General features: G+C 39.3%; 1 protein-coding gene across 3 annotated transcripts in view; it reads left to right on the forward strand.

Moving 5' to 3' along the window:
• Positions 1-24,949, forward strand: part of SMAD5 (SMAD family member 5) — a 53,133-nt gene that overhangs the window by 19,252 nt on the left and 8,932 nt on the right. For 2 of the 3 annotated variants that reach the window (XM_053912838.1, XM_053912837.1), the window contains exons 2-4: positions 5,069-5,641; positions 11,542-11,793; positions 13,306-13,425. In XM_053912838.1, coding sequence (XP_053768813.1) covers positions 5,239-5,641; positions 11,542-11,793; positions 13,306-13,425 — 775 coding nt within the window. In that variant the 5' untranslated portion in view covers positions 5,069-5,238. Of the gene's footprint in view, positions 1-3,907; positions 4,074-5,068; positions 5,642-11,541; positions 11,794-13,305; positions 13,426-24,949 lie in introns of all 3 variants that reach the window. The other variant, XM_053912839.1, reaches the window with a different exon arrangement.

Below are 24,949 nucleotides of genomic sequence, written 5' to 3' on the forward strand. Positions count from 1 at the left end.
CTCGTCCCATCCTGCTAACATTCTTGCCTCTGATGACGTAGGTTAGTGTTTCCTCTTTTTGAATGCCACATAGATGGAATTATATAATGTTTAATCTTTTGTGTCTGACTTCAGTATTATTATATCTGTGCAATTCATCATGTTTTTTAAGAATGGAATTGCTTGGTTATAGAAATCTGTGTTTAGCATTAGTAGATATTGTCAAGCAGTTTTCCAAAGTGCTTAGGTTTCATTTGTTCTGTATTGTCATGAACACTTTTATTTTCTTTTTAAAGTCTAGTTATTTTGGTAGGTACGGAGCGTTATTTTACTGTTACCCTTTTTAAAAATCTCTCTTGATAACCTCATGATGTGGAGCCCAGTTTACCTTCTGATGTGCCTGATCAGGTCTTTGGCTTAGTCACGAGTGAATTTTTGTGATGAATTTTGTTCCCTTTTTTAACTCTGCAAGGTGAGACTTAGATAATGAGTACTTGGACTACTTTGCACGTACCACTTACAACATAGTTTGGAACGTTCTAACACTTTTTTAGAAAGAATTTCTTTAAATGTGTTTAAGAATTACAACCATTCTGTATTTAGAGTTGAGTGTAAGGTTTGTCTCTACCCTTTTCCTACTGCTAGGTTTTAAGAAAACACAAACTGAGCCTTAGGTTTTGAAATCTGACACTCCTTATTAATTCTGAAGCCAATCTCTTGAAGTCTAACTAATAGCATCGCCATTCCCCAAAGTCCTTGGCCTTTTCTTTGTTCACATTCTTTTAAAACTCCCTTGTGTTTAATCTTCTACCATACCATTGTATCTTGTTCTAAGATCTTCATTTTAGTGATACATTATCAGTAACTCTGCTTTTTCCTACTAGTGAATGTTCCCTAATCACATATTTACTTACTGCTCGTTTTATTCTGTTGAAAACCTACACTTTCTTACTGTTTCAGCTCTTAGTGCAAAATCTTAGATCTGTTTTCCATCTTTTCTTTGCTAAACCTGTATCTCCAGTCATGCTTCCTTTTCAGTAGACTTAACCATCTTCTCTGCTGACTAAGCCACTTTTTTAGTGTCCTTAATTCTATTAATGCAATTGTCATTATCTTAGTCACCTGGGTTTAAAATTTGAAGTTATCTTTAAAGATTTTATTTATTTAGTTTAGAGAGGGGAAGGGAGGGAGAGAAAATCAATGTGTGGTTGCCTCTTGCTTGGGGACCTGGCCCACAACCCAGGCATGTGCCCTAGACTGGGAATCAAACTGGCAACCCTTTGATTCACAGGCCGACACTCAATCCACTGAGCCATACCAGCTAGAGCTGAAGTTCCCTTTAATTGCAAGGTACACTTGATGGAAAAGTTAATGATAATTCATTAGATGAGGTCTATCTGAAAAAAGGCTTCCTTTTATTCTGTTCCTATAGCTGTGTTTTCCCATAAGTAACATTTTTTTTTGTTTTAAATTTTATATAGTTCTTATAAAGGCATGTGTATTTTTGCAAATTGTTTTTTTCCTCATCCACTTATTTAATAAGTAGGCACTGTTCTCGGTGCAGGGTACGTGATAGTCGGTAAGGAGGATGAGGCTACCTGCCTACTAACATTTCCAGGGGGAAGACATAATAACAAATAAAATTGACACTATAATATCAGGTTAGGATAAATGCCATGAAAGAAAATTAAGGAGGATCAAAGGATAGAGCACGATGTGGGAGTGGGATATATTTTAAATAAAGTGTTCAGGGAAGTCCTTTTTCAGGAGGTAACATTTGTGCAGTTGGATTTATTGAGAGCATAAGTCATGTTACGATGTGGGAAAAGAAAATGCCGGAGGAAGGAACATCAAGTGCAAAGGCCTTGAGCTAGAAATGACCTTGGAGCACTTGAAAAAGGGAAAAGTCAAGCATGGTTAAGTGCAAAGTTAGGGAGAGAATGGTAAGAAATGAGTTTGAAGAAGCCGAAGTCCAGATCAGATGGTCCAGAAAATACCGTTAGGGAATTCGGATATTGCGTGTAGTGGGATGCTGCTGGGTGGTTTTGGAGCAGAGGAATGATAGGGTTTGATGCAGTTTTAAGATCACTTTTACACTGGAATTCTGTGGATAATATGGAAGCTTTTTCTATGCTGATATGGAAAGATCTTAAAGATACGTTATTTATACATTTTTCTGTACCTGGCTTTTTTCCCTTTTAGTAAACTGCTAATAATGTAAAAAAAAAAAAAAAAGATTTATATGTATCTGTGTGTGTGTGTGTGTGTGTATTTGATTGTATTTGTGTCAAGTTTTTCTGGAAGGACATAAAAGACAAATAAAAGGGGATTGTTTGTGAGAAGGGGAACTGATGATGGGGGGAAATGGAAAGGAAACCGACCACTGTACACTTTTTAATAAATCAAGAAAATAATTTTAAATCACAGAGCAAAGCGTATACGTCTTAGCTGTCCAGCGAGCTGCATTTTCACAAACTGAACTCCCACTTAATCACCCACAGCGAGAGGCGGAGCTTTACCAGGAGGGCAGAAACCCTCAGGTTCCCTTTTTTGGCAGTACCCCCACCATGCCCTTCGAAGGATGGTCACCGTCCTGACTTCTGCTCACATGCGTTGCTTTCTCCTGCTTTTTGTACCAGTGCTCTTAACTCCATTCTGTTCATCATAATTTGTTTTAGATTAGCTGCTGTTTCTATTTCAGCATTGTGCAAGCAATGCATAAATTATTGATTTCCTTTGTTAAAGGGTTAAACCAATATAAAACAAATCACACAGGACTCCTCTCTATCGCCTCTCCCCATTCCATGACTCCTTCCAGAGGTAACTGCACTGAATAGCCCAGCCTTCTAGTCTTTTTGTGTTTCCTCTAGCTAACTTCCTTTTTTTCTTTTTAGTACATAATACGGTTGTTATTTAATAATGATGATGATGATGATAATGCTTATGATGATACTAGATTGATGGTTAACATTTATCAAGCATTTTGTAGTGGCTAACTTCTAATCTCGTATCTGGTCTTTAGGCTCCTCTCTTTTTGTCCCCCCCTTCCTCAACATACCTGTCCAGTGCTCATCTGCACTCTCTCACACGCACGTACCACCCTATCCAGCCTCCATTATAATGCCGTGTTACAGAGTAAGATCTCAGTCAGCCGGGCGCATCTTCTCTCTATCCTAGGACATGCTCTGTTCACGTCTGTTCGTATAATTTTTGTTTATATCCTTTTGTCTTTGAAACTTCCCTGCTCATCTCTTTCAGCCAAAGCATTAGTTTCTGACCCAGATGGCTTAATCCTATGTCCTTGATGTAGCTGCAACTGGGCTCAGCCCTTTTTAAAGGTTTTTTTAGCATATAACTCTTTATAATCTGAGACTTGATATTAAAAAATGTGCTTTCATTCTCTTGTTATATATCTTTAGTTTAATGTAGCCAGTTTTATGTACCTGGCAAAAATTTTCCTATGTAGGGCTGGTCATATTTATTCATACAGAAGGAGTGTATCTCTACTTCCCTGCACCCTTCTCCCCTGGTTCTAACATAGCCGTCTAGAGAGCCACTAGTAGTTGAGCAGTGCCAGGAACAGTGCCTGGCGCACAGTGGGCTCTCAGTAAGTATATGCTGAATGAGTGAATCAGCGCTGAAGATGAAACCTATCTGGTGTGATTTTTGTTTTTTTTAAAGCACCATCATGGCTGTTCATAATATGTGGCACATAGCGATCAGTAATTACTTGTTGAATTTAATTTAGTTTTATTTTCACGTTTACCTGGGTTTTCACTGAGCACATGTACCCTTTTCTGGGAAGATGCACTCCCAGTACAGAATAGTCCTGATGGTAGAGTTTGTCACTGGCAGAGCTGCAGCAGTATTTGGCCATTTTAGGCACAAGAAGGGAAGCATCTCTTATCACTGACATCTTTTTTCCCAGCTACTGCTCCTGCTGCCTCACTGGTTGCTCGTCCTCTGTGGCGGCTGCGTAGTCACCACAGGGGCCGTGCTCTCTCTCATCAGTGGAGCGCGCTGCACATCCCTTCCTCTTGTCATCAGCTCTGCTGGCTGCTTCATGATGCAGAGTCGTGGTCTTCCTGGAGCAGGTGTGTTAACTGAACATGTTTAAAATATCCCAGAAGGTGCCCTGGCTGGTGTGGCTCAATGGACTGAGTGCCGGCCTGCACACTGAAAGGTCGCTGGTTCGATTCCCAGTCAGGGCACATGCCTGGGTTGCGGGCCAGGTCCCCACTTGGAGGCATGAGAGACAACTGATCCCTCCCACATCGATGTTTCTCTCCCTCCCTTCCCCTCTCTCTAAAAGTAAATAAATAAAATCTTACAAAAAAATCCCAGAAGGTAATAGGAATTGTAAAATTATAAATTGCCCTTTTGGCGGGGTTAACCTTTGAATTCTCTTTAAATCTGTTCAGCATTCTTGGTTTTAAAAATAGATACTTTTCGTTTTTCTGGCAGTTAACGTGTATTAGGATTTTTTTTGAAGGTTTGGTACGTTTTCTCTTATGACAAGCTGTAATAAAATTTGCATCTAATCATGTGACTTGAATAAGAGCAGGGCTTCTGCCCAAACCTTATAAGTTTATGAAACAGTTTAAAGAGAACAATGACCTTACAGAAGAGCTAGGTTTCTCTTAAGACTTTTGTTCAGATCAGGACGTGTAATGCTCAGAATTAACGTAGCGCGTAACGTGGGTTTCAGTGAAGAAAAGTACTCGGAATCAAACCTTAGAAGGCCATCTGGGGGCTTACTGGTCTGACCAAAGGAATTAAAAAGTTTAGAGGCAGTTTTTTTTGTTTGTTTGTTTTTAAATAATACATAGGAAGTGATACAACCTGTTTTTGCTTTTGGTATTATTTGGCATTGCCTGTGACTAATTCGCTCATACTAAGAAGGAATTGAGTGATCACAGGCCTTTAGAGAAAAAGTTTTTTTCTAGTCTCAGGGTTTTTTTGGGTTTAGTTTATAATGCTTTTCTCTCATTTAAAAATAACATACTTTTCAATTATATTAATTTTAATGTATGTTAATTGCATTCTTTTAAATTAGGGATCTTACCCTTTTCCCCCCTTTCTCTTTCAGGACTTGAACCAATGTAAAGAAGATTATAGCATTTATGAAGATAAATGTCACTCTTGCCTTTTAAATCGGAACTTCTGCTTAGGACCTGTGTATGACTTTTCATCTGTGACCTCTTCTTTCAGTAACTACGGACTTTGAGTTGCAGGAAGGTCTCTGAAGATTTATATCAAATGACGTCAATGGCCAGCTTGTTTTCTTTTACTAGTCCAGCAGTAAAGCGATTGTTGGGCTGGAAGCAAGGTGATGAAGAGGAGAAATGGGCGGAAAAGGCAGTCGATGCTTTGGTGAAAAAGTTGAAAAAGAAAAAGGGTGCCATGGAGGAACTGGAGAAGGCCTTGAGCAGTCCGGGACAGCCGAGCAAATGCGTCACTATCCCCAGGTCTTTGGACGGACGCCTGCAGGTTTCTCACCGAAAAGGCTTACCCCACGTTATATATTGTCGTGTTTGGCGCTGGCCTGATTTGCAGAGTCATCATGAGCTAAAACCATTGGATATTTGTGAATTTCCTTTTGGATCTAAGCAAAAAGAAGTTTGTATCAACCCATACCACTATAAGAGAGTGGAGAGTCCAGGTAGGTTTTACTCCCTTGAGAAGAATTTAGAAATCTTCTCTTTTCCTGATTTGTATTTAACTGGATTCAGTAATTAAAAGGTTATATTGTTGTGTTTTCCTTCTTAAAGATTTTAACCTTGGAAGGAATACTGGATTTTGAATTCAGCTGCTTCTGTGTAGATGATACAGTTTTCGTCACGTCTAGACTGTTTGTGACAGCACATAAGCCTGTCATGCTGCTGCCCATCCTGACGTAAAAGTTCAAGAATTCCCATCTTGCCCTCGTTTGTACGTCCTCACACCAATCTTCTGCGCTGTCTCCTCTAGTTCTTTTAGAGGGGTCTCCGTTTTTATTATCTTCACGTTACTTTCCTTCCATTCTTCGTTGACACCCCTCCAGTTACTTTTCTTTGCTACCGTTTGACTTGTCAGGGTCACTAATGATCCAGGAGAGAGGGGGCATTCTCCATCCTCTTATTTGCCCTCCCAGCATCATTTGATACAGTTGCTCCTCTCCACCCCCCTGCCCACCTGGGGACTTTTTCTGTATTGGCTTCTGAAACCCTGCAGTTTCCTGGTTCTCCTACCCTACTGGCTGTTGTTGCTTAGGCTCTTTGTTGGTTTATTGTTCCTGTTTCATAGGACTCAGTCCCTGGACAGTCTCTTCATCTGTATCTGCTATGTGCTCTCCTGCTGTCTCATGTCTTAGAACCATCTGTAAGCTCAGTCTAATGTTTAGAACCCCAGTCAACTTTTCTTTTGAGATGACGACTTTTGTGTCCAGTTCCCTACTTGATACCTCCACTTGAGTGTGTCCAATAAACATCATATTTAATGTCTAAATAGGACTTCTGATTTTATTTCCCACCAAGCCATTTTTTCCTCCAGTCGTCCTTATTGAAGTAAATGGCACCAGTATTTATGTAATTGCTACCTAGAAGTCATTTTTTATTTCTCTCCCTTAATGCCTGTATTTGGGCTACGAACAAACGCTGTTTGCTGTGCCTTCAGAACATACCTCGGTGACGTCAGCCCTCGCCATCTCCAGCACCGCTGCTTCGGTGCAGCGCATCCTCGTCTTCCACCTCCGGTCATCTTTTCACTGGTCTCCCTGCCTCTTTTCCTCCCTCTCCAACCCGTTCTGTTGTCTACGTAGCAGCCAGAGTGCTATTTAAAAATATATATTGAATCATGTCAGTCCCTGCTCAAAGTACTTTAAAGGCTCTCAGTCACAATGAGAACAGATTTCTACAAGACCCTACATGACCTACCAAACTTCCTGTGTTCTTTGGACTTGCCATACTCCGCACCTAGGCTTTTTTCTTGCTGTTTCCTCTACTTGAGTACTATTCTCCCAGATCTTTCTATGGCATGTTTTCTCACTCCATTCAGCCCTTGCTCAGATACCCCCTCATTACTTGATGCTCTGTTAGATATTTGTTTATTGACTGAATTGACTAGGACCTTCCTCTGACTAATTCTGTGCTGCACCCCCAGTGCTAGAATAGTAGTATCACCTGGCACTCTGTAGGTGATGCTCGGTAAATAGTATTTAGTTATGAATGAACTGTATATGCTGAGATAATAGCTGGGTGCGTTAGTTGTCTATTGCTGCATAACAAAAAATGGCTTAACACACACACACTCATAGTCCTACAGTTTCTGTGGGTCGGGAGTCCAGGAGCAGCAGAACTGGGTCCTTTGTAATGCTGTAGTCACAGTGTTGGTTAGGCCTTGGGCCTCCTCTGCACTCAGCTGGGGAAGGGTCTACTTGCCAGCTCAGGTGATTGTTCAGAGGATTCCGTTCCCTGCTGGCTGTTGGATTCTTGCTTGTTGTCAGCTGGAGGCTGCCTTCATTTGTTTGCCACCTGGCCTCTTCATAGGTAGCTCACATATGTGACGGCATACTTCTTCAAAGCCAGCAAGAAAAGTAGGGTCTTCTTGCTGGAAGGGTATTACGTTCTTATGGAATGCTACCACATATATCCTATCACTGTTGCCATATTCTGTTCGTTAGAGGCAAGTCACAGGTAATACACTCAAAGAGAGAAGATTTTGCGAGAATGGTACACAGAGGTGGGAACATGGTGGTCACCTTGGAGTCTGTGTGCCACACTGGGTTTCACATGGGCATGGTATAAGCCCAGTATGGTAAGAAGGCTCTGAGAGTGACATCGAATGTGGAGACTGCAGAATGCATAGCTGTGATGTGCTGCCAGGGGAAGTTCAGTTCAAGGGCCTTAGAGCTGCCAATTGGTATTTGAGGTGATTCTCAGTTTCTTACTGAATCCAAGGAGATTTGTAGCCTTTAGCAATTGATGAAGAAAGGAAGATGTGAAGAGTTAATAGAGAAGTATAGTCTGAAAAATTCCCTAGCTGGATACATCCAGGAGGCTGGTCTAGGAATTTCGTGTATTATAATAGCCATGGTGTGATTAACAATCTCCCAATAGAAATGTCTTATTTTTTTAATAATCCATTTTCTCAGCCATGATTCATTCTATAGCAAAAACTAGGGCATAGCCCTGGTATGCTTAAGCAAGTGAAGCATCTGTTATAAAGGATGGATCACTTTATGGTTCCAGTATTAGTAAAGTGGTAGTGGTAGTAACTGTAATAGTAATGAACATTTATTGAGCATTGTGGACCAGGCACTTTTTTAATATTATGAGGTTATTTCTTCATAGGGTTAGAAAATGGTACTAACATTGTAAAACTTAAATAAATTTACAGCCTTGGCTGGTGTAGCTCAGTGAGCTACTTGGCTGGATTGAGCACAGGCCTGTGAACCAAAGCATCGCTGGTTCGATTCCCAGTCAGGGCACGTGCCTGGGTTGTGGGATGGGTCCCCAGTAGGAGGTGCTTGAGACGCAACCACACACTGATGTTTCTCTCCCTCTCTTTCTCCCTCCCTTCCCCTTTCTCTAAAAATAAATAAATCTTTAAAAAACAAAAATAAAACCTAATAAGTTTACAGATAAGGAAACCAAGGGAAGTAACTGATACAAGATCACATTGCTAATATCTAGTAGAGTGAGAAAGTACTACAGAAACAGTTGAAAAGATGGAAGATAGTTGGAAAAGAAAAACAGAGGGCCAACCCAGGTGGCCCAGTGTTTAATCTCATAGGCAGTGTTGTCTGCGGATTAAGACAGCTCTGGAACCAGACTTTCTGGGTTTGAACCCTAATTTTATCAGTATACTGAAGTGCCTGTGGGCAAGTTACGTAAGCATTCTGTGGCTTAGTTTCCTCATCTATAAAACAGGAATAATAATATCTACAGCAATAATAATATCTCTGGTTTTGTTATGAGGATTAGATGAGTTAATGCATGAAAAGTGCTTAGATTCAAACATTAACTGGTTCAGAATGAGCTTCAAGTTAAATATCATTCTAATAAAATAATAATCCTGGAAATAGAGCATGGGGAAGATGGCAGAGAAAAATTATTAAAGAAATACTACTAGAATAATTTCCAGAACTGAAAATAAGACGCACTGGACCATAAGACGTACCTAGGTTTTAGAGGAGGAAAACAGGAAAAACCCACTGCCACTGCTCCCCCTCCCCCCCAAGCCAGGTACGCTGCATTCGGACTATAAGACGCACCCCCATTTCCCTCCCAAATTTGGGGTGGGGAGTACATCTTATAGTCCAAAAAATATGGTATATCACGGATAAAAAGAATATTCTGAAAGCTCCTAGAGAGAAAATACAGAACATGTACAAAGGATTGAAGTGAGAATATTGTATTTCCAATGCAACTTTGGATTCTAGAGGAAAATAGAGTATAGCCCCCCAAATTCAGAGACAAAAAGTTATGTATTCTGGACTCTGTCTGCAGACAAACGAAAGGCAAAATGTATTGTATGTGCAAGGCCTCAACATTTATCTTCCTTACACCCCATTTCTTAGGAAGATACTTGAAGGAGATGAGGCTCAGGAAATGAGATCCAACAGCGGAGAGGAGAAGGGACGTCCGAGGACTTCAGATTTGTAGGAGGCTTCAGTAGCAACCGGTCTAGGTTTTAGCGGAAGAATGGAGGATTCAGGGAGAAACATGGAATCAGCAGAGTTTTATGTTTATTTGTGGTATCTGGAAAATAATGTTGATAGGAGTTTGACAAGTCTGTTGGACTTCTGGAAAAGGAACAAGGCCATAATTAATTGTAGTAAAAGCACTGTCCAGGAAAAAATACAATCATGGGACATACTTAGCTCAAGAAGGAATAATCCTTGTATGTAATATTAACGCTGGATATTCATTTAACCAAAAATTTTAAATGTAACTTTATTACGGGGAAGGGGGATGGGACAGAATGATATAAGAAAGCCACTTTATTTGCTGTCATAGCAAGTCTACAAATAATGTCATCAACTCAATAATAGTAACATAAGCATATTATTTAGTGGTACATAAAGTATTAGAAAAAATGGTTAAGAGTTTATATTGTCTCTGGAAGTAGTATGGACGAGGCTTGGAAGTTGCTGTTTTTGTTATAATCTCTTGTATTATCTATCTTTTTAAGCTATCTGTGTATTTTTAGGGGGTAAAAATAAAATAATAAAAAATGTGTGTAGATATACAAGTAAGGGAGAAGTCAGTGATTTTTAGCTCTGCCTTAAAAAAAAAAAGTAAAGAAATCCTTATTAGATTGAATTCCTAAGAAGTTATTTTACTAAGTCTTCCAGATTGCTGGCTAGCTAAACGTGGAGACTTGCTGCCCAGTGCCCTCCGCGTTCTCCAGTGGCAGCTGTCCCTTCGTTCTTTAAGGAGGGCGGTAGTTGGTGATACAGAGTAGAATAAAAGCGTTGTAGACAGGCGCTAACCACATCATCACAACACTAGTTCAGTGAAATAAAAACACAAAAAACAATACAAGTAAGAGCCTCTTGATTCCTCAGGTCCATCCTGCTTCTGGGAGGGGAAGTGTGACCTAGTTAACCTACAAACCTTGATTTTGTTGACGCTAATGATGTCAAAGAGATTTTCAGAAATGAAATAACATTTACAAATATAAGAAAGTTGTAAAAGATGAGTTGGTTCAGTAAGAGTTTAAAGAAATTGGTCTGATTCTGTTTTCTATGGAGAAAGGTAATCAAAGAGATCAATCCTATATGTGATTGATCTCTCGGGTCTTTAGAGAAAGTGAATGTTTGGCTTCATTCATAAAGTTTATCTTTTAAAAAATGTATCTCTTAAAATGTGTGGGCTTTGTTGTGTATATTTTCATTATGGTCCTGGTTAGAAAACTGACTTTAAATGAAAGATTCTACACGGGAAAACTTTTGAGTCGGGAAAACTTTACCGAGGAACATAAAATGTGAGGTCTCTCAAACTGAGGGACATGAAATGTTCAAAGTTGGAGACTTGGAGGCTTTCAGGCATCTGAATAGCTGACCTTACTTTCAATCTCTCCCTCTTGCTTCCTGGTTTGGTGGCTGGACCAGCTGTTAGTCCTTTCTGGCCTCCCTCCTGGAGTCTCCCTACCCCCTCCTTGATTCTCCCCACTCTTGGCCCTCCTGTGTGAAATCCTCCTAGTTCTTTGAGGTCCGCTCACATGCTGTCTTTTCCACAACGTTTTGTAGGATTCATTGCCAACTAGAAGTACTCACCTTTGTTGAACTCTCATTGCATTAAATTTTCTGTATTACTGTTGTATTGAAGTATGCCTTAAAAGTAGAACAGGAACAGTATCTTCTCTGGTTTTCTTTCACTATATACAGGCCAAATGCTTAGAGGATTTTGGGATTAGTTATTATATAAATAGATTCAAGGTTCTACAAAGCAGGCCTTCCTAAAAGTGAATTAATAGGGTTATAGTCTTACGTGAATCCTTTCTGTGTACCCCTTAATAAGTATGGAATATTTTGCTTTTGTCATTGCTGACAGATGACTTCTGATTTTTGTCTTTCAGTCTTACCTCCAGTATTAGTGCCTCGTCATAATGAGTTCAACCCGCAACACAGCCTTCTGGTTCAGTTTAGAAACCTGAGCCACAATGAACCGCACATGCCACAAAACGCAACTTTTCCAGATTCTTTCCACCAGCCCAACAGCACTCCTTTCCCCTTATCTCCGAATAGCCCCTACCCCCCTTCACCTGCCAGCAGCACCTATCCCAACTCCCCAGCAAGCTCTGGACCAGGAAGTCCGTTTCAGCTGCCAGGTAAGACTTTATTTTATTGATACGAAGTATGACTCCCTGAGGATCAGCAGTTGTCCTTAAACTGATGGCCCTTCGGGTGAACTGTTATATGCCAGGAGCTAGCCACTTTTGATTCTGTATTCTTTGGTAGTTGTGTGATTTACAGAAGAGTTTTGGATTTTACTTTGGCAGATACCAAAATATTTAAATATTTTTATGTAATTTATAATACTAAATACCATTTATTGAATAACTTTTATATAACTGATACTGTGATGAAAGATATTGCATTAAATTTAATCTTCAGAACAGCATGTGAGATAGATATTATTCCCGTTCACAGGTGGAAAAATAAATTGATCCTGACTCTAAGAAGTTAAGTACCTTGCCTGAAGTCACACAGCTAATAAATAGGGGTTCAGACCCAACTTTCTTTGACTTTAAACTCTCTGCTTTTTTAGCTTTACTACATTGCTTGTCAAATCATTTTAGACTTTGAAAGGTTAAAATGAATTCCAGTTATCTTTAATAAGATAACTGATGAGCTAATTTGCCTGGAGAAAGATAAGTAGATTATAATTTGTCAAGTTTTTAATTTCTGTTAATGTCATGCACTGACACATCCTCTGTCACTGTCAAATACTTGAATGCCTGTCGCAGGCAGAGTCATTATATTCTTCGTGGCTTTTCTGCCGCAAAATATCAACTGATGCAGAGGGTTTTTTTTTTTTTTTTTTTTTTTTTTTAAGAGGAATTAAGTACCAACTGTTTAACTTGCTTTTAGGTGTTTGTTCAAAAGCTAATTTTTATACTTTGTCCTAGATTCAGTTCTCATTGTAGTTCTGTCTCTAATGTATCTTGTACAAACCTTGGGGTGAAAGACAAAGTATATTCAGTATTTATAGCTGTAGCTTTTGCGAAGAATTTCAGCTGTGAGTGTCAGAACTCAAGAGACTTTCTGGTTAACATTCAGTTTCCCGAGAGAATTATTTAGACATTTTAGGTTGTTGCAAAAAAAATTAGAAATCCTGCTCTTAGTGTTGATGGCAGTTTTTGAAGGAACATAACTTTATTTTCCTGTTTAAATAGCAATGTTCAGTATGTGATGAGTTTGATAATTTAAAAGTGTCTCTGTGGATACATAAGCGTACAAGGATAATTGTGTCCTCCAGATTCATTTCCAGTATTTGCAGTTGTTCCGAGTATGTGATTCTGAGCAAATAAAGGCAGAGTTCGTGACTTTGAAGTCTACGTTGGTGGGTTTCAGCGCTGCTCTTACTGTCCTGAACTGTCCAAACATGTGCGGACTTACGGGGGTGGGGGCGGGGGGGGGGGGGTTCAGCTGCGGGCGGTCGTGCTGCCTTGTCCTTTTCTCTTGCCCTCAGACAGCGCCCTGCCTTTTGTGTGTCGGTGGTACTCAGCGGTGAACCCTGCTGGTGATCGTGAGAGTTTTTAAATTCTTTTATATAGCTCCGAGCAGGGTGGAGACTTTCGTCTTCTGGGTCTTTAACTTGTCTGATTTTCTTCTCTTAGCTGATACTCCACCTCCTGCCTATATGCCGCCAGACGATCAGATGGGTCAGGACAGCTCCCAGCCCATGGATACGAGCAACAGTATGATTCCTCAGATCATGCCCAGTATATCCAGCAGAGGTAAGGGAAATCCTCACCATACTCATTTTTTTGTTCTTGCTCTTTTGTTCGCTTCTTTTTAACTTCTTGGCCCCTTTTTAAAAACAGCTTTATTGAGGTAGAATTTAGAGCCATAGCATTTATCCATTTTAAGTGTATGATTCATTGATTTTTGTAAACGTACAGAGTTTTACACCATCACCATAATGGAGTTTTAGAACATTTCCGTAACCCTTTAAAAATATCCCTTGTGAGTATTTCGTAGTCTGTCCTCACTCCCAAACCCATCTTCAGAGACCCTCAAATCTGTTTTCTGTATCTATAGATTTGCCTCTCCGAACATTTCATCTGAATCGAATCCCATGTTGTGTGCTCTCTTGCCTCTGGCTTCCTTTACTCCAAGTCACGCTGTCGCGGGTCACCCAGGTGTTGCAGGTGTCAGTCATTCCTGTTTACTGTTGAACACGCATTCCAGTGTGTGGCCGTACCGCGTTTTGTTTATCCATTCATTGGTTGATGGACATTTTAATTGTTTCCAGTTTTGGGTTAGTGTAAACAATGGTGTTATGAACATTTGCATACAAGTCTTTGTGTGGACACTGTTTTTCTTGGGTAGATAACCTAAGAGTGGAATTTCCAAGTCATGTGATAGCTATTACGATAACTGTTTTAAGAAAAACATCTAAATTTCTTGAAAGTGGCAGTACCTTTTTCCCTTCTTACTCCTAATACTTGTTATTTTCTTTTTTTAGTTATTATTATAGCCATTCTACTGTGTGTAAGGTGCTATATTATTGTGGTTTTAACCTGCATTTCCCTAGTGAATAATGATGTTGAACATATTTATGTACATATTTATGTACTTATTAGCCACTCATGTATCTTCTTTGGTGAAATGTTTCTTCAAATCTTTTGCCCATTTTTAAATTGCACTGTTGTCATATTGAGCTGTACTTGTTCTTTATACATTTGGATAGAAGTCCTTTATCAGTTACATGATTCGCAAATATTTTCTCACCCTGGATTGTCTTTTCATTTTAATAGTATCTTTTGAAGCACAAAAGTTTCTAATTTTTATGAAGTTTAGTTTAACTATTATTTTCTTTTTCTGTTGTTGCATCTAAGAAATTTTTGTCTATCCCAAGGTCATGAAAATTTTCTTAATGTGTTTTCTTCTAGAAGTTCTATCTATAGCTTTAGCTCTTAAATTCAGTTATGTGATTCTTAACTGAGTTAAGGTTTTTGTATGGTAAAGGTCTAAATTCATCTGTGTGCACATGGCTCTCCAGTCGCTTCTAGCACTCCGTGTTTGTTGAAAAAAGTAGTATTTCTCCGCTGAGTTGCTTTGGCATCTTTTTCAGAAATCAGTTGACTCTACCAGTTAGTTAGCATTTATTTCAGGACTCTCAATTTTATTCATTAGCTGTGTATCTGTACCTCATAGTCTTGATGATTAAAGCTGTCTGTGAGTTTTGAAAACAGGAAGCATGAGTTCTCCAGCTTCATTATTTTTGTTTTAATCATCACCCAAGGATATGTTTATTGGTTTTTATTTTTAAATTTTTATCTATTTATGTATTTTTAAAGATTTTATTTATTTTTAGAAAGACGGGAAGGGAGGGAAAAAGAGAGGTAGAGAAACATTGATGTATAAGAGATACATTGATCAGTTGCCTCTCGCATGCCCCCAACTGAGGACCTGGCCCACAACCCAGGCATGTGCCCTGACTGGGGATTGAACCAGCAAACCTTTTGGTTTTGCAGGCCAGCACCAAATCCATTAAGCAACACCAGCCAGAGCTGTTTATTGTTGTTTAGAGAGAGGAAGTGAGAGAGAGAGGGAGAAAGAAACATCATGTGCCCCCCAACTGGGGAGTCAAACCCACAACCTAGGTATGTGCTCTGACCGGAAATTGAACTTGCAACCTTTTGGCAGATGAGACTATGCTCCAAACCATTGAACCACCTGGCCAGGGCCAACTTTGTTAGTTTTTAACATTATTTGGCTATTCAGTGTTCTTTGCGTTTCCATATCATTTTAGTATCAGTTTCTTGATTTCACTCCTCCAAAAAACCCTCTTTGAATTTTGATAGAGTTCACATCGAATCTCTAAATAAATTTAGAGCAATATCCTGTCATTTCCCAGTGCATGAATGTGGAATCTCTCTCCGTTCATTTGTGTCTTCTCAGTTTTCAGTATAAAAGCCTTTTCTATCTGCTTCTCTTTTGAACTTTATTCCTATGTGATTGGAATTTGTTTGATTTCATGTTTGGATTATTCTTTATTAGTATATAGGAATACAGTTGATTTTTGTATGTTAATCTTGTAATTTTCAAGCTTGCTGAATGCAATGATAAGTTCTAGTAGTAGGTTTTTTATGTGTGATACGTGGATTCCTTGGAGTCACCTAAATGTAGGAGCATACTGTTCATGCATAAAAAGCAGTACTTGTTCCTGTCCAACCTGGATGCCTTTTTCTCTCTCTCATTATTTTTAAAGGGTGCATATGAAAAACCTACAGCCACCTCATTCTTAATGATAAAAGACTAAATTGCTTTCCCCTAGAATTGGAAACAACACAAGGATGTCTGTCTACTCTTATTTCTATTCATCATGGTTCTGGCGGGTCTAGCCAGTAAATTACCAGTTCTTTTTTATTCCTAGTTTGTTGAGAAGTTTTATCATGAATGAACTCTCAGTTTTATTCATTGAGCTGTTGAATGTTGTTGAAAGGCTTTTCTGCATCTATATGGAGTGTTCTGTTCTTTTTTCTAATAATAGGTGTGTTACATGAGCTGATTTTCTGATGTTAAACCAGCCTTATATTCCAGGGATAAATTCCAACCTGGTCAAGGTGTGTAGTCCTTTTTCATGCATTGCTGTGTTAGGGTTACTGACGTTTGGTTGAATGTTTCTGCTTGTGCATTCATACGTGACCCTGCTCTGCAGTTTCTAGTGATGCCTTCGTTTGCCCGTGGGGTCAGGGTGGTAATGGCTCGTGGGAGGAGTTGAGAAGTGTTTCCTCCTATTTTTAGTAGAGGTTGTAAATTATCAGTATCACTTCTTCTTTAAATATTTGATAGAATTTACTAGTGAAGTCATTTGTGCTTGGACTTTTCTTTGTGGGAAGATTTTTTGAGCCGATTCAGTTTTTTTAGTTGTTATATGGATCTGTTCAGGGTCATTGTTTTTTCCTTGAGTCTGTTTTGGTAATTTCTGTCTTTCTAGAAGTTTGTTCATTTCATCCACATCGTCTGATTTGTTGGCATGCAGTTTTAATTTCTAATCTCTGGGGGGGTTGGTAGTTACGTCTTCATTCCTGATTTTGGAAATTTGTGTCTTATTTGGTTTTTTTTGGTTAGTTTAGTTAAAGAATTGACAATTTTGTTGATCTTTTGAAAGAACCAGCTTTTCTCTTTTTCACTGATTTCCACTGTAACCACTATTATTTTCTTTATTCTCCTTACTTTGGGTATAGCTTGCTTCTTTTATAATTTCTCAAGGTAGAATCCTAGGTTACTGATTTGAGATGTTTCCTCATTTTTAACATAGCTGTTCAAAACTATTAATTTCCCTCTAACCACTCCTTTAGTTGTACCCCATAAGTTTGGATATGTTTTGTTTTCATTTTTATTCAGTTCAAAATATTTAAACATTTCCTTATGATTTCTTGTTTGATTCTTGGATTATTTAGTAGCATGTTAATCAATTTCCAAATATTTCAGAATTCCCCAAATATCTTTCAGTTGTTAATTCCTAATTCAATATCACTGTGGGCATTTAATATACTTTGTATGATTTCTGTTTTTTAACATTTATTGCAACTTGTTATATGCATGTTTTTGTACAGCCTGTGACCTAAGAATGGTTTTTAGATTATTAAAGGATCGTTAAGGAAGACTGTGTGGCAGAGAGAGTGTGTGGCCTGCAAAACCTCAAATGCTTGCATTCCACTTGGTCATGGTATATGTGATCCTTTTTATATGTTGCTGGATTTGGTGAGCAGAAAACATTTGCCAGCACCTGGCAGAGCATATCGTGTATTTTAGAGAATCTTCCACGTTCATTTGAAAAAATCATATATTTAATTGTCATAGGGTATCATAGGATCTATGGATTTTAGTTAGACCAAGTTGGTTGATAGTATTATTTGTCTTTTGTCTAAATTTCTTTGTAATTGTTCTGTCAACTTTTGAGAGTGGGAGATTGAAGTTCCCAATTATTACTATCGAATCACTTATTTCTACTTTAGAGTTCTGTTGGTTTTTGCTTCAGGTACTTTGGGGACTCTTGTTAAAGTGTACAATTCAGTAATATTGAGTTCATCCACAGTGTTTTGCAGCCATCACTATTATCCATTTCTAGAACTTCCTTATGATACCAAACGGAACTCTGTACCATTAAACAACGGCGCTCCATTCTCCCTCCCCGTGCCCCTCGGGAACTGCCATTTTATTTTCTGTCTTTGTGATTTTGCCCATTCTGGTTCCCTAAGTGTAATCTTGTAATGCGTATTTGTCTTTTTGCATCTGGCTTATTTCACTTAGCCATGTTGTCAAGGTTTATTCATGTTGTAGCCTGTATCAGAATTCCATTCCTTTTTAAGGCTGCATAATATTCCATTGTATGGACATACCACCTTTTGTTTATTCATGTATCAGTTGATGGGCATTTGGATTGTTTCCACCTTTTTGCTATTCTGAATAATGCTGCTACGAACATTGGTGTACAGGTGCCTGTGTGAGTCTGCTTTTTAACTCATTTGGTATGGTACACCTGGGACTAGAATGCTGAAGTTGTGGTGATTCTGTTTAACTTACTGAGGAACTGTCAAGCTGTTTTCCATAGGGGCTGCTCCATTTACGTTTCCACCAGCCTGCATTAGGGTTCCAATTTTTTCACATTCTTGTGAATACTTTTTAAAAACTAATAGTCATCCTAATGGGTATAAAGTGGTACCTGATTGTGATTTAAAAGCCAGTTTATTTTGAGACCCTAAATTCTTTAGTTTGTCACAGGTTTAGAAGAAGATACTGCCATTTTATATATTTCTTAAAAGAATGGTATTTTTGTGTGTGTTACACTGATTTGTGATAATACCAAAAGACTGTGTGTCTGTCACATTATGTTTTTCCAGGAGCCCCGTGTTTCTAAAAACAGTTAAATTTCAGGCTCCCCAATAGTCTTGTTAATGGTTTTGCTTCTTCAAGATTTGGAATTCACCTAGGGATTTTATTGTACTAATTTACTTGTAATTCATAGAATCTGCCTTCATTTAGAGCAAAATGTCTCAAAACATGAATTTCTGGATTTGAATTCCTGCATCTCTACTTACTTGCTTTGCAACTTAGGATAGCTTTTTGAAATCTCTAAGCTTAAGTTTCTCCATTTGTTAAAATAAATAGAATACTTACACAGGGATTATTAGTATATTGATCGAATCAGACAATGTATGTCCTGATCTTAGCATACAGCATTGGGTAATACCCAGTAAATGGCATTATCATCTTCCGCCTGAAGATAAGGACTATATTCACCTCAGCAATCATTACTCTTTTCTTCTTCCAGTTTTCCAGAGGTCAGACAGTGCAGTTCAGTAGTGAAGTATGGTAGGTGTTCCTTGGAATGTAGTTTGTCTCAGCTAAACAGTGGAGCCCCTGGAGCGACTTGGCACTTAAGTCTTCTTGCCCTCAAAGATGTCTTTTTTCACCAAGATTTCTTCTCATTTCAGTCATATTTTGTTTTTTCTCTTTCTTTCTTTGACAGAGAGGTACACGAGGAAAATCAAGGTAAACTGCAGTGCTTCAAATCACCAGTTAACAATATATCCTTGGCCTTGAGCATAAACAAAGCTGTTCTTTTTCTTCTTTTTACCCTAACCAAAATTGTCTTTTTAGTTGTCCTTAGCAATTTTCCCCTTACAACCTTTGGCTCATTCTTATCTCTAGCTTTCCTGACACTATTCTTATAACTTCCTGCTATTCATTTGTATGTGTCTTTGGTTTTGGGCCCCTCCTTGTTCCATTTTTGTATAAACGTTTTTAAAATCTGAGCTGTTGGGATTTCTCTCTGTGGGTCCACATTGATTTATTGTTCTCTGTTTCTCCTCTTCTGAATTCTTCATAATTGAAAAATCAGAAGTAAATTTTAAAAGTCTACCACTTCTTTTACACTGCCCACATAGGCCACGTAACCACTCTTAAGTTTTTCTCACATGTTTATCCCTGCTTTTTTAAAGAGAAAATTAAGGGTCCATGATCCTGAGTACAGCTCCTGTGAGGACTGGATGAAGGGCTTCCGTGTCCCTCCCACCCACTGTGTCCATTATGAATCGCTGACTTTACACAAGAACTTGGTCAGTACAGATGCTCCTTCACTTAAAATGGGCCTACATCCCAATAAACCCGTTGGAAATTGAAAATAGCTTTAGTCAAAAAAGCATTTAATACACCTCACCTACTAAACATCATAGCTTAGCCTACCTATCCTTAAACATACCCAGAACACTTAGAGTTGGACAGAATCATCTCACACAGCGAACACACTGTAGATTGTCAGGTGTTTGCCCTTGTGGTCACGCGGCTGACCGAGATCGGAGGTGTGCCTCCACTGCCCAGGGCCGTGAGGCAGTGTCCTGCCGGGTATTGCCAGGCCGCAAGGAGATCGAAGTACAGTTTCTACTGAATGGATATGGCTTTCACACCGTTGTAGAGTTGAGAAGTCTTAAGTTGGACCATCATAATTCGGGGACCATCTGTATTTTTTTTATTATATATAAATCTTCTTCCACAGTCAGTTCTGTCACTTAACATTTTAAATGTATACCACCTTTCACCCAAAGATAATGCTCACTTAGCTTTTTTTTTTTTTTTTAATAACAGACTTTAATTTTTAGGTCAGTTTTAGGTTCACAGCAAATTTGAGCAGAATAGAATTCCCACATACCTCCTGCCTCCACAGATACACAGCCTCCCCTACAACCAGCGCCCTGCACCAGAGAGGAACACTTATAACAGGTGGTGAATCTGCACTGCCTGACGCATCATTATCACCTGAAATCCGTAATTTACGTTAGGGTTCATTCTTGCTGTTGTACATTCTGTGGGTCGTAATAAACGAATAATGACGTGTGTCTACCATTATTCAATAGCGCCATACAGAATAGTTTCTCTGCCCTGAACATCCTGTGCTCTGCCTGTTCCTCCTTCCCTCCCTCCTAAGCCCTGGCAACCACTGATCTTTTTATTGTTTCCATGGTTTTTCCTTCTCCAGAACATTATATCATTGAATTATACACTATGTAGCCTTTTTTGAATGGCTTCTTTCAGTTAGTAATTTGCATTTAAATTTTCTCCATGTCTTTTCATGGCTTGATAGTTCATTTCTTTCTAATCCTAAATCATATTCCACTTTCTGGATGTACCATAGTTTATTGATTCACTCACCTACTGAAGCGTATGTTCGTCATTTCCAAGTTTTGGTGATAATCAATAAAGCTGCTGTAAACATTGTGCAGGTTTTTGTGTGAACATAGTTTTCATACAGAACACCAAGGAGCACATTTGCTGCCTTGTAAGCCAAAAGTATGTTTAGTTTCATAAGAAACCTTCAGACTGTCCTCCAAAGTGGCTATACAGTTGTACATTCCCACCAGCAGTGAGTAAGTGTACATCCTCACCAGCATTTGGTATTTTCAGTTTTTTGGATTTGGGCCATTCTGATGACTGGCGGTGGTATCTCATTGTTATTTTAAGTTGCATTTTCTTGATGACATATAATGTGGAGCATCTTTTTAAAAAAATTATATTTTATTGATTATGCTATTACAGTTGTCCCAATTTTTTCCCCTTCACCCCCTCCACCCAGCACCCCGACCCCCTCAGGCAGTCCCCACACCACTCTTCATGTCCATGGATCATGTGTGGGCTTTTGGGCTACTCCATTTCCTATGCTGTACTTTACATCTCATGGCTATTCTGTACCTACCTATTTGTACTTCTTAATCCCCTCACCTCCTCACCCATTCCCCCATACGCCCCTCCCATCTGGCTACCATCAAAACGCTCTCTGTATCCATGATTCTGTCTCTGTTCTTCTTGTTTGCTTAGTTTGTTTTTTAGATTCAATCGTTGATATGTATTAGTTGGTATTTTATCGTTCTTAGTTTTGATCTTTTTTTCCTTAAATATAAGTCCCTTTAATACTTTATATAATAATGGTTTGGTGATGCTGAACTCCTTTAGTTTTTTTCTTGTCCCAGAAGCACTGTATCTGCCCTTCAATTCAGTGATATCTTTGCTGGGTAGCGGAATCTTGGATGTAGGTCCCTGCTTTTTGTGACTTTGAATATTTCTTGCCAATCACTTCTAGCCTGCAAAGTTTCTTCTGAGAAGGCAGCTGACAGTTTTATGGGGACTCCCCTGTAGGTAACTAACTGTTTTTCTATTGCTGCTTTTAAGATTCTTTTTTTATCTTTAACCTTTAGGATTTTAATTATGATTTGTCTTGGAGTGGACCTTTTTGCATCCATCTTGTTTGGGACGCTCTGTGCTTCCTGGACTTGCATGTTTGTTTCTTTCATCAAATTAGGGAAGTTTTCTTTCAATACCATATTTTGCTGTGTATAACGTGCTCCTGTGTATAATGCTTACTCACGTTTTTGTGCGCATCATACATGGGATTATTACACCCATTATTATACCCATGGTATGTAATCATTATACCCATGTATAATGTGCATCCTTATTTTCTTTAAAAAATTTGGGCAAAAGGTGTGCATTATACACAGCAAAATATAGTATGTGTTTTTTCAAATACATTTCCAAATTCTTGCTCTTTTTCTTCTCCCTCTGGCATCCCTATGATGCAAATGTTGGATAACTTGAAGTCCCAGAGGTTGCTTACAGTATCCTCACTTTTTTGGATTCTTTTTTCTTCTTGTTCTAATTGGTTGCTTTTGCTTCCTTATGTTCCAAATCATTGATTGGATTCTCGGCTTCATCCACTCTATTCTTGTTATCCTGTAAATTGTTCTTTATTTTAATTAGTGTTTCCTTCATTTCTGCCTGGATCTTTTTTACGCTGTTGAGGTCCTCATTAAGTTCCTTGAACATCCTTATATTCAGTGTTTTGAACTCCGCATATGATAGATTGCTTATCTCCATTTTGTTTAGTTCTTTTTCTGGAGTTTTGATCTATTCTTTCACTTGGACCATGTTTCTTTGTCTCCTTCCTTTGGCAGCCTCCCTGTGTTTGTTTCTATATATTAGGTAGAGCTGCTTTGACTCCCTGTCTTGGTAGTGTGGCCTAATGTAGTAGGTGTCCTGTAGGGTCCAGTGACGCAGCCTCCCCTGTCACCTGAGGTGTGCCCTTTGTGTGGGCTGAGTACAACCTCTTCTTGTAGTTGAGACTTGATTACTCTTGGCAGGTCAATGGGAGGGATTTACCCAGGCCAGTCAGCTGCAAGGATTGGCTGTGACCACCGACCACCAATCTCCACCCTCTGTGGAGGATCAGCTATGCGGGGGCAGGGTGGTGGTGCTCCAACATGGTCAGTAGTTGTTCCTTGGGTGGGCAGGGTCTGGGGTTTCCCAGGTGGTGTAGGCCAAGGTCAGCCCCTTGCTGTGTTTTGCCCAGGGCCATCCTGCATGAGCTATAAAGCAATCTGATATGGCTGCTACTTGTGCTGGGCTTGGAGATTCTCAGGCGAAACCAAGCTGTGAATCTAGGCTGGCTGCTGCTAGTGCCAAGCCTGGGAACCCTTAGCTAGAGCTATGGGGGTTGGGGGCTCACTGAGGCCAGCTGTTGCTTGTTTGAGAGGATTTAAGAAGTTGAAGAGCATGGGCCAAGACCAGCCATTCATATGGAAAAACAGGTTGGTGGCCTGTAAGTTGGGTGGAATGGAGTCTCATGGGATCTCCAGGGTGGGGCAAACAGGGTTAGCCAGGTGATGGACTCTCAGATGTGGCACCAGCCTCCTGGATTTGTAGGGGGAGGGTTCAGAAAAGGGACAAAGGCCTGTCTTTTTGTGTGAGAGAAGACTGTGCCCCAGCTCTCTCCTTGATGGCAGACACTTCACTTTCTCCCTGTAAGCCACTGGTGCCTTTCAAGCCTCTGTCCTGGTCCTGGAGCTAAGAGGGACTGAGTCTGATTAAGTCCGTGTGTGCATTCTGGAAGAGGAACTGCTTGGGATTCCAGAAGTTTCTTCTACCCACTTAATCTCTACTGGTTTTGCAGCCAGGAGTTATTGGGGGCTTATCTTCCTGGCACTGGAACCCTGCTCTGGGGGGCCTGATGTGGGCCTGGGACTCCTTGCTCCTGAGACACCCCTCCCAAATTTTTGTCCACCACACATGGATATGGGACCAGCCCATTCCGAGTCTGGGCCCCTACTACCAGTCAGGATGGGTGTGGTTTCTTTAATTCCATAGTTGTGAGACTTCCATTCAACTCAACTTCTGACGGTTCTGAGTGATGGTGATTCTCTATTTTAGTTGTAATTTTGATGTGGTTGTGTTTGGTGAGCCTTGTTTGCCTATGCTGCTATCGCGACTGGAAGTCCTGGAGCATCTTTTGATGTGTTTATTGGCCATTCTTCGGTGAGGTGTCTGTTTGTGTCTTTGACCCATTTTGTAATTGGGGTGATCATTTTCTTGTGAGTTTAAAGGGTTCTTTGTGTATTTTGAATAACAATTCTTTGTCAGATATGTCTTTTGCAAATATTTTTTTCCCAGTCTGTGGCTTATCTTATTCCCTTGACAGTGTCTTTTGCATAGTGGAGGTTTTTAGTTTTTAATGAAGTCCAGCTTATTGATTATTTCTTTCATAGATCATGTCTTGGTGTTATATCTAAAAATTCATCACCTTGTTCAAGGACATCTAGATTTTCTCCCTTGTTATCTCCTACAGGTCTTATAGTTTGCTTTTTACATTTAGGTCTGTGAACCATTTTGAGGTAGTTTTGGTGATGGGTGTAAGGTCTGTGTCTAGATTAACTTTTTGCATGTGAATGTCAGTTCTTAAATTAGATGAAAAGACTATCTTTTCTCCACTATTGCCCTTGCTCTTTCATCAGAGATCAGTTAATTATACTTATGTAGGTTTGTTTCTGGATTTTCTCTTCTGTTTTCTGATCGGTTTGTTTATTCTTTTGTCACTACCACCCAGTCTTGACTGCTGTAGCTTTACAGTACTCTCCAAGGTGGGTAGTGTCAGTTTTCTGATTGTGTTATTCAACATTGTGTCTGCCATTCTGGGTCTTTTGCTTCTCCATATAAACTTTAGGATCATTTTCTTGATACCCACAAAATGATTTGCTGGAGTTTTGGTCAATAGATCATGTTGGGAAGAACTGACATCTTGATAACATTGAAGCTTCAAGAATATGGAATAGCCATTTGTAGTTCTTTGATTTCTTTCATTAGAGTATTACAGTTTTTTCAAAGATCTTGTACCTATTTTTGTTTGATTTTTCCCTAAGTATTTCATTTTTGAATGCCAGCGTAAATGGTAATGAGTTTTTAATGTCAAATTTCACTTGTTCA

Source organism: Desmodus rotundus, chromosome 10 (genome assembly GCF_022682495.2).
Source record: "Desmodus rotundus isolate HL8 chromosome 10, HLdesRot8A.1, whole genome shotgun sequence".
Taxonomy (NCBI): domain Eukaryota; kingdom Metazoa; phylum Chordata; class Mammalia; order Chiroptera; family Phyllostomidae; genus Desmodus; species Desmodus rotundus.